Consider the following 9,831-nt stretch of genomic DNA (forward strand, 5'->3'; position numbering starts at 1 on the left):
TACCTCAACCGACTTCACCCATGGTACATAGTTGGTACCATTAAGTTTAGGTGTTTAACTGGTGTCATTTGTATAACCATGAAATCAGGTTGTACCATCACGTTTGTTTTGGATTCATTGCCAGAAGCTGCCATCAATTATTTCTGAAACACTCTCCCAAGACGAACACCTTCCCAACTCAACAACAACATTCAACTGACTTAACTATTGGTTCCGAAACCTCAACAGCATAGCCGCAATCCCTAAACCTGGAACATTAGCATAAGAACTTCTATGAGTCAACCAACCAAACACATCAAACACAAGCAACGATCAACCGAACTTCACATTCACAGTTCCTCTTCGAACTGTCGAGTAGAGGGAGTCTAAAACATCATCAAACAGTTAACCAACGATGCAACTTGAGGCATGGAAGCCTCCTAATCTTCTGGGCGATCAGTCTTTTTAGGTTCTTCCCCTTCCTTTCTTCTCGCATTAGTAGAAAACCTTAGTCGAACCAGTTCCAGGCGTCCTTCAGTGGTGCAGTCAGGAAACTCAACCAACCAGTTTCTGATACCATGTTATCTGTCCTGTATTTAGTGAAGGGATGGGATATCCATCTCATGGACGCCCAAATCTTGCGGAATGGATAGGGCGAATTTCAAAAATTTTTCCCATCTTTGCAGGGAATCGAATTCCCTATTTTAGAAAACATGTTTTCAAAGATCAACCTTGAATCAAGAACCAAATCAGATCTGAACCAAAAGAAGCAGGTGGGAGGATATACCTGATACAGAGAATCAATATCTCCCAATGGAGGTGTTCACGCCCAATGAAGGATCCAAAATCTGCTCCCACTGAAGATGGCGCAGTGCAGGATGGAACAGAATCAGCAATGTTCTTCCAAAAGAACTTGACCTTTCGCAAGAATCAACTGGATGGCTTGTGAGTACAGCTCCAACCAATCTTTTCCCCAAAAGATTGGAATCAAGATCAGATCTTGATTTCTCCCAAGAACTGGAGATCGAACTAAAGGCAATGGCGGCGGCAGGAAGGAGGCGGCAGGAGAGAATTCGCAGGGTGCAGAAATCTCTCTTTCTGTGATTTTTCTTAGCTCTGAAGAGAATCAGATCTGTGTGTTTCTTAGGCTGCCGCCCCCCTTTCTTTTGTTAACCTAAAAGATCAGCTCCTAATCCAATTAGGAGCTGCTAGTGATAGGGATAAACCCTTATCTTATCTGCAGATTAGATTAGCTTTCTCCTAATCTTATTAGGAGGTTTCTAAATCTGAATCACATTCAGATCTGGACTCTCTGAGTGGATAGGGTTAAGACCCTATCCTATCTGCTAATCTATCTCAGAATTCGCCCCATATAACTGACTGATCAAATCAGCCCAGTTCGAAATGGGCTTAAGGCCCATTTAAGGTTATGTACTCAATTAGCCTTCCAAACTGCCGCCCAGTTGGGCTTCCTTGTATGGCGTGGGACCCAAACATTGATCTACACATCAGCCACATGGGTTCGGCCCAGCCTTTGTTACAAGGCCTAGCCGAATACACTGTTATGGACAGTGCACCCCCGAATCCCATCTTATGGGCTCTATGGGCCCAACACTTGCCCTAAGTGGTCCCTGGGCCAAGCCACCTTGTAACACCCAGGGACTGTGGGCAGATGCAAGATTAGCCCATCAGGTATTATCCTCAATGGTCTTACACTTGACCTCTCAGCCCATAATGATCATACACTGCCCGACAAGAGAGGACCTCTCCCTCGGCTGCAAGGAACAGTGTTGTACTCTCTACTTATATGGATCCCGGGAATTAAAACCTTTTGCAAACATTTTAGAAACCATAATATATACTTTTATATCTCATAAAATATACTTTGCAAAAACAAATCTCAACGGTTGAAATCGGCTGCCGGCAGTCTTGGTTTCCATTAGAGAGAGTGCATCCCTGATCATTACCTTTGTTCGACAAAGGGGCTGATCCTTTCACTATGATCACCCACTCAGATGAATTCTCGGATTGTCCCAACATACCCAGGTTTTGACCCTTGCTAAGGATCTCACTGATTGGTACATCAAAGACAGTCCAATCCGACATCTAGTGCAGTATCATAATCGAGTCTAGGGGTTAGGTGTAACTTTCCAGTTTTGCCCATCTATCTCCAAGGTCCAGGGCAATATTGGAAATCTGGTCCGGTTCAAATGTTCTATTAATCCTACACTGTATGTGCCTAGGGTCTCACCCTAGTAGCTGAGACAGGCCACCCCAACCGACTTGGTGGCACTACAGTGTCAGCCTTGTCAGGATAGGTCTCCCCAGACCGATTCACTGGCTGTGAACATTCTAAACTAACACGAGTCTCATTGAGTGTCCAGTTTAAGGGTATTACACAGAAACATACCAAGGGAACATGAATCAAATATGTACTTTTATTCATTTACATTAAATTCATAAAAATACATCATTCTTGATTGAAGCTAAGGGCATACAAAACTGTCTAACATTTAGTTAAATAAATAAAAGGAAAAGGTTCTGGTACGAGTCTAGATTGAGAAGTGATGATGATGGAGAGAAGAGGGAGACGAACAGAATAGGGCTTGACAGTCTCTATCAAGAGAGAGAGAGAGAGCTGCTGCTCCTGTATGTTTAATTCATAATGAAGGGTAGAATTAGAATATTACCCCTGTATACAGAGACTTGAGAACAGAGACAAAAAACAGAGTTAAAAGCAGGGAAAAGACTAAAATAACCCTGGAACAAAAAGTGCATTTTAACAAAGTAGACGGGTTCATTCAGATTTTATTTATTCAATTCTGACTTCTTGGCCACTTGACAGTTGTTTAGTGAACGCCTTATGGATGATGATTCATTTTGTCTCCAGCTAGTTGATATGGAAAGAAGAAAAATGATACGATCTTTAACATGGTAGATTAGATAGATCTATCAACTGTATCCATACTGATGCATGCAGTTCTTGTTGCCAATCTTGAAGATGATCTTTGACATTCTAGGATCTACAAGAAGGATAAGTATCTCCCACTAATCGTCCACACCCTATTCCTTTGGTACTATTCCTGATGGTGCTTGCTCCCATTTTTCCATAAATCCAGGCTAGGGAGTTGGGCTTTCATGGCTATATAAAGACTTCCAAAAACCCTAGACTAAGTTTTTGTTTCCAATTTAAACTTTTTCTGAGTGGTAAAAGAGTAATTCTTGTCTAATTGCCACCAAATTAACCATCATATTTTGGGAAATTATGGTCTAAGGCCATATTTTGCACTTTCTCTATAAGTAATTCCTCCAATAATAACTTTTGAGATAAATGTGCACTTGAATTGGTGTAAAATACCCTGGGGTAATATAAATCCATAAAAACTGGTTTAAACCAGTTGCCACCAATCCAATAAATGAGTTCAATACACACATCTAAGTTGCATGCCATGAATGAGTATGAATAGTGTGTGAAACACATCAATAGATAAATTCTGTGTATTTCTTCGATCTTGTTAAGGTATACCACATTCAAGAGCTGACCCTTCAAGCATCCCCTAGCAACAATTTAAATCAGATGGGTCAGACTATTTCCATCAATAAATTATGTATTTCATGTGAGTGTGTGTGTGTTTTGGCTAATTATCAGTCCGGTGTTCCTGATAAATTTAGTATCAAATGCACTGAAAGAAATATATCTTTAAACAACACTAGTGCATAAAATAAAAATGTTTGCTAGCCACATAAAATACAAAATTCAACAGTTTTTTATGGAACCAGTCCTTGCTTTAAATTAGTTCTCTAATTCTCTTATAAAATAAGATACTTTCGTTTTTAACTGAACAGCTGTTTTGCTTGTAAAGGGCAGTATGCTATAAAGCTCTTTGGGGACTGATTCGGATCCCTCCTTTTTGTGTCCATGTGTGTGTGCACTGAAAATATAATAACCACCATACCAGACCTGTTCATGGGCCCGGCCGGGTTTACCTCTTTATAAACAAAAATTGACTAGGCCTGAGCTCAAGGCCTCAAGCCCGGCCCTATATAAATCCCAAAGCCTGACATGAATATAAATTTTTATAATATATTAATTATATCTTATATTTTTATTATATATAGTATTATCAAGTCGGGCTCAGGCTCGAGCCAGACTTATTTGGGAAAGCCTGAGACTGGCCCAAAAAATAGTCAGGCCCGATATTTGGACTGAATTGGACACCAAGGGTATTTTTGTCATTTTACAATTTTCTGTAGAGTTTAATTATAGGGTTTGATTGCCTATCTATGGTTTTCTTATGTTTAAAATTTCAGTGTCATTGCATAAGTAGGATTAGAGTTATTGAATCTCATTGAATTGAAATAGGATATGACAACTTAGTTTGAGTCCTACTGGGATTATTGAGTCTAACAGTTTGACTCCTAGGACTATTATGAGTCTAACAGTTTGACTCCTAGGATTATTATGAGTTTAGAGTCTATATATATATATATGGACGTTTTACACAAAGAGTAATGAAGTTTATTTAGTTTTTTTCAGCTTTTGCTAAATATGGTGAGTGATTCCCATACCATAGAGTGATTTTGCACCCTGTGAGTGATTTCAGGTATTTCTCTCTTTTTTCTCTCTCCCTATTTTCTTTCTTATTCCCTTAAGAAGCCATTACAACCATCAACAACCATAAATTTCTGATCAAAGAAGACCATCCAACATTCTCTAAGGGCTAGAATTGAGCTGGTCTTACATCACTTTTTCCTTCTTGGGTGGGAGATGGTTCAAGAAAGATCAATACCTGTAGTATGCTTATAGTATACACAAATTGTCAAAGATATCTCCAATGATTTAAATATTGATATGATACAGCCAACATGAGGCGTATTATATCGGTATTGGCCACAAGGGATATGGGAAATGCTACAACTAGGCCCTATCCCCTGAATCATGTGTATTGGGGCGATAGGGCCCCATATCTGCCTATATCATGTTGTATCAATCGATATGCACCGATATGAGGCGATATTGATTGATATAGACACATCATTCATGTTTTGTGTCTATATTTAAAAAATGCAACTGGCATGATTTGAAGTTTTGAACCCAAATCACCCAGTGCCCAAGCCTTAAATGCAACCTTGAACCACTAAACCAACCTTGATCTTATGACAATAAATGACATATATTTAATCCAGACAAAAAACATATATTTATCTTCAACAACTCCAACTAAAGGTAAAAAATTATTCAGAATTAGTACTAATGGAATAAATCATTTCTCAAATCCACATTTATATCAAAAAGTGGTTTTTAATCTGATTTATACAAATAAAATACTAATAATAGAGTAATTACTTTAGTACTTAAAATTTATATATTTTGAACATGATGTGTATCTTAATATTTTATAAATTATTAATTAATATTTTAATTTGCATTAAATAACAACATATTTATTATTTACAAAAATAAAGATATTGTTTACCAAATACTTGAGAATATAATATAAATTGAATTTGTCAAATCCACTAATCTACTTTTATATCAAAAAATGATTTTTTTTTCATAAAAATTATAGAAATAAAAATATTAATAATGGAATAATTATTTTAGTAATTAAAATTTATAAATTTGCATATGATATGTATCTTAGAAATTTTAATATATTTGATATATTTTAAATTAAGATTATGCATTTTTAAAATTATTAATTGATACTTTAATTACATTGTATAATAGAATGTTTATTGTTTACAAAATTATAAAAATATTGTTCCGCATTCACAGCATCCCCTTCTCCAATGGGACCCGAGAATAAAGCCAAAATGTGACCATCTGCATTTCTGAGCACCTCCCCCCCAAATACCAGAGGGACCTCGATTGCCTGAGCTGCATCCGTAAAAGTTTAACATAATAAAGCCTTCTTCAGGGGGCCTCCACTCTATCACAGGCTTCTCCTTGACAGTTGAGCTTTTTCCAATCAGTCCCCAATTCCTCCATAAGTCATCAAAGGAGCAGTGTGAAAACAAGTCAGGCTTTAATCCAAGTTACAAGTTATAGCCCTTCTGAGTAGACACTTCCAAACCGTAACCTCATCTCTCTCCTTATTATTGAATGTTCTAGCATTCCTTTCCTCCCAATCTGTCCAAACCATATCCATGTGTTTCCAAAGTGTGTCTGTATCTGAGTGCCCCGATACAATACTCAATACTGATACTTTTAATCCTTGGATCCTTGTGTGTGCCGTTCATAAAGCAAATTGGTACCACTTCTTTGGCACTACTTAGTATCTATTGCTTCATTTTTTATGACATTATTGAAGGGGTCATTGTTTGGTGCAATGGTAAAATTTGGGGCTAACAGGCATGACAACACAGGTTCAAGTCTGAGAGTGACCACTTACTGTAGAATTGCTTGAGGTTAGGTCCATATCCAATCAATCCTCCCTTGACCCTGGATAACAAGGATCATCGTTTTGGGTAATGGTTTTTTTAATCTCAAGATATTATTGACTTATATGGTCTCATGAGGAGAAGTTATTGGTGTCTTTTGGTTACAAATCTTTGGAAGAAGAGATAAATTCCAAGATATTCTGAAATTATGTTCATTCAGAGTAGGAATGACCAGATCACTGGATATGCATTGGAGTAGCTTATTGGCTGATGACTTGGAGGATTTTAAAGATCTCTCAATTGATTTGATTATAAGAGGTTGGAACACCTCTCTCAGTTCATCCCCCTCCCACCCCAAATTTGAGATCATTCTAGTGGGTTCCTCCTTCAGAGATCATGAAGTTTAATTTTGCTAGTTGTTCATTCAGTAACTCAGGCTGGTTAGGGATAGACCTGTTCATGGGCCAGGCTTTGGGCTGGGTGCATTCAAATTTTGACAAAAGCCAAGTCCAAGTCTGGCCCATGAACAGGTCTAGTTAGGGATAGGAGGGGCATATATGGTAAGGTGATTGCTTGTTATTCTGGGCTAATTGATAGGTAGCACATTAAGTGATGAGGTTCTAATCTTTCAAGTGGTCAGAGCTTATGCCCCTTGCCTAAGACAGCTCTTGCCTTGGTGGGAAACTCCCAGATTATGAACTGTTGACATAAATAATGAGGGTGGAAGGCTCTTGTATCATTGCAATAGCCCTTTCCTCTTGAGGTCATGGTTGATAGACTTAAAGATTTTATTTTTTTTCCCATAATCTTTTCTAGAAAGCTTTTTTATCAATAAATATTTTCTAGAAAAGTTCAAGGATATCAAGGTTGAAAGATAAAACTGAGGTACATATGCTATGCTAAATAGTGTAGACCTTGCCAGCCTACACTTGTTTATATGAATGCAATCTTAACTAACATGACAAAGAAAATGATAAAAAATGATCTAATAATTATGATGGAATCTTGAATTAATCCAGCCTTCTATAGTTTTACAATTCCATTGCACTTAAAAAAATATTACCTTCAACATGCTGAGTGGAAAGAGCAACAGTAACTTCTTTAAAGAAGTTAGGTCGAGCTGTTTCTTGTCAATGAGTTGATTTGAAAACTGGACTCCGAAGTGTTGTACAGTCATTTATTTTCTTCCATTAAATTGTTAGTGTAGTAAAAGAATATATTCTTTGTTTCCTACTTTCCTTTAAACCATAATGCTCATGGCCTAGAAATTTGAAGCAAAATCTTCCAAGAATAAAATGGAATAAGAACTGACTAGTCTGAATTCCAATCAACAGGTTATTAAGCTTTTAGAGAAAGAATCAATTAGCTGGACAGAAGAAGCAAATGGTGGTATAATAGTTATTCAATTGGACAAAATCAACCCCAAAAAGTTGAGTTTTGCAAGAAAATCTCATTGAGTGGTGAGAAACTTCACATGATGGGTTGAAGAGTTCTGGAGTTTCACCTTTTTCTGTTTCTTGTTTCTCACTTCTAAACTTGTGGCTTTTTTCCCTAGAAAATATTCTGAAGGAAGCTGGGGTGGTAGATAGTGGACCCAGGTCAAAAGAGTTTTTCTTCAAAGGCGCTTATTTATTTATTTTTCTGAGTTTGAAACTACAAACCATGATACATGGAATCAACAGATAAGAGGAGTGGTTTTCTGAGTAGTGGAAGATTTGCTCGACTATTTGGAGCCATTTTTCTATACCTCCATTTTTCATTTTTCTTTTTGTTCAAGTTGCTCTGTTATCGAGTTGAGAATGGGAGCTTGTCATACACAAAAACTCTTTTTTTTTTGGTATGGTACGTGATTTTTTTTTTTTTGATAGTATGATATGTGACTTGATTGTCTTTAATGGAGATGCCCTGCAGTATAAGGAACTCCTTTTGCTTGATATTTTGGATCTTGTCAAGTATTATTTTTTTTAAATGTTAAGATTGTATATGTTAATTGAACTGCTAATCGAGTAGATGTGTTTCTCGAGAAGCTAAAACTTTCATAATTGGGTGGACGATCCTCCTGATTGGCTGACGGAGGACTGAGAATCTTCTTTTGGACGCTTACAGGTATATATTTTATGTTCGCCTAGCAAAAAAAAAAAAAAAACAATAAAATAGAATTTATTAAAACTTGGGGTGTTTTGGGTTTATGGTTTCAAGTTTGAATAAATTCGGACGAGTAAACGTACAAAAATACACCATTTTCCTGAAAAGAACAAACTCTTTCAGAATAGTAAATCCCCGTAATTGACACAATGTGAGCTATTAGAATGTGGGTTTTACAGAATTTATTTTCCTTGGGTATTACCAGGTGTAAACCCAGGAAAAAGTTGTCAATATTTGAATGAGACAAAATTGCCCATTTTAATAAGGGCTATTATCTTATTTACTCAATAAATAAAAGAATATCGGTTCATGCACTTACTCTCGGGAAAGTGTTTTTTGAAAAATACTTGCCCAGATAAGTGTATTTACCCAGATAAATTACTTTCTTAAAAACGAACAGGGTATTTCTTCCTAGTTGAAAGTGTGGAACCGCTGGAGCAATATTAATTCTTCTAGTCCTGGTGTATTGTCCTCTTGGCAGATCCGCATATGGTCGCTACTCAAATTTCACTGGCAAAGCAAGTTTAACAATATTTCGTCGTGGTGCAACCCAGTTTTTAATTTTGCCCTATGCTCATTTCTTTTTTTTTTCCGGTGAAGGGAATCAAGGGGTGGGTTTGTGCAAGAGCTTGGTACCGAAGTATCGGTACTTTGAAACATGCTTTAAATTTAGATCCAACATTAACCCCTCCGTAAGGATAAGGGGCATTCCAGAGCGTTTGGTCGTGGCAAGGTTGCAATTCAGATTTTACTTATTGTTACATTGCAGCCGTGCATTGGGAATATCTTTCTATGAATGACAACACAAGTATCTTCGCATCTTTGTATTTATATGTTTTTATTCAAAAGGAGATATACTGGATACACAGCTGGCTGCAAGGGGCTGTAAGAACAGTGTGGACAATTTTGTGAGTATTAAATCCAATTTCCTGATGAACAAGAGTCAGGATTTGCTTCTTACAGAGTGCACCTCACATCAAATACAGACGTGTTGTGAGGTTGGTGTCAGGAGTAGATCTGGACTTAAGGAACAAATCCGAATCCATAATGCTGAATGCTGAATGCTGAATGCTGAATGCTCTGAAATTATACCAACATCAATCAATACTCAAATTTAAGTGCTTAAGTTGTGTATCAAAAAATAATTGTGTTTAAATTCCCATTTTGACCATTTGTTATTTCTTTTGTTTTTTACAAGCTATTTTGTGCTATACCCATTTTGGGCGACACATGGAATAATAATAATAAAATCAATAATTAACAATAGTTCTTGTTGGTATGGCATCTTTTCAGCTAAACTAACCAGTAACCACTATAGCTCTG

The 9,831-nt window shown here is 37.0% G+C and overlaps 1 protein-coding gene across 7 annotated transcripts in view; it reads left to right on the top strand.

The window, feature by feature from the left end:
• The window catches only part of SDE5 (silencing defective 5), a 45,819-nt gene extending 37,522 nt beyond the window's left edge, over positions 1–8,297 (top strand). For 5 of the 7 annotated variants that reach the window (XR_016072092.1, XM_010244633.3, XM_010244630.3 and 2 more), the window contains exons 12-13: positions 7,698–7,823; positions 7,919–8,297. Coding sequence is in view for 6 of the 7 variants with exons in the window: in XM_010244633.3 (XP_010242935.1) it covers positions 7,698–7,820 (123 nt within the window). In the remaining variant the exon portion in view is untranslated. Of the gene's footprint in view, positions 1–7,697 lie in introns of all 7 variants that reach the window. The other 2 variants (XM_010244634.3, XM_088886830.1) reach the window with 1 other exon arrangement.
• The last annotated feature ends 1,534 nt before the right edge of the window (positions 8,298–9,831 follow it).

This window comes from Nelumbo nucifera, chromosome 1 (assembly GCF_055504915.1).
Source record: "Nelumbo nucifera cultivar China Antique chromosome 1, China Antique-T2T, whole genome shotgun sequence".
Classification (NCBI taxonomy): domain Eukaryota; kingdom Viridiplantae; phylum Streptophyta; class Magnoliopsida; order Proteales; family Nelumbonaceae; genus Nelumbo; species Nelumbo nucifera.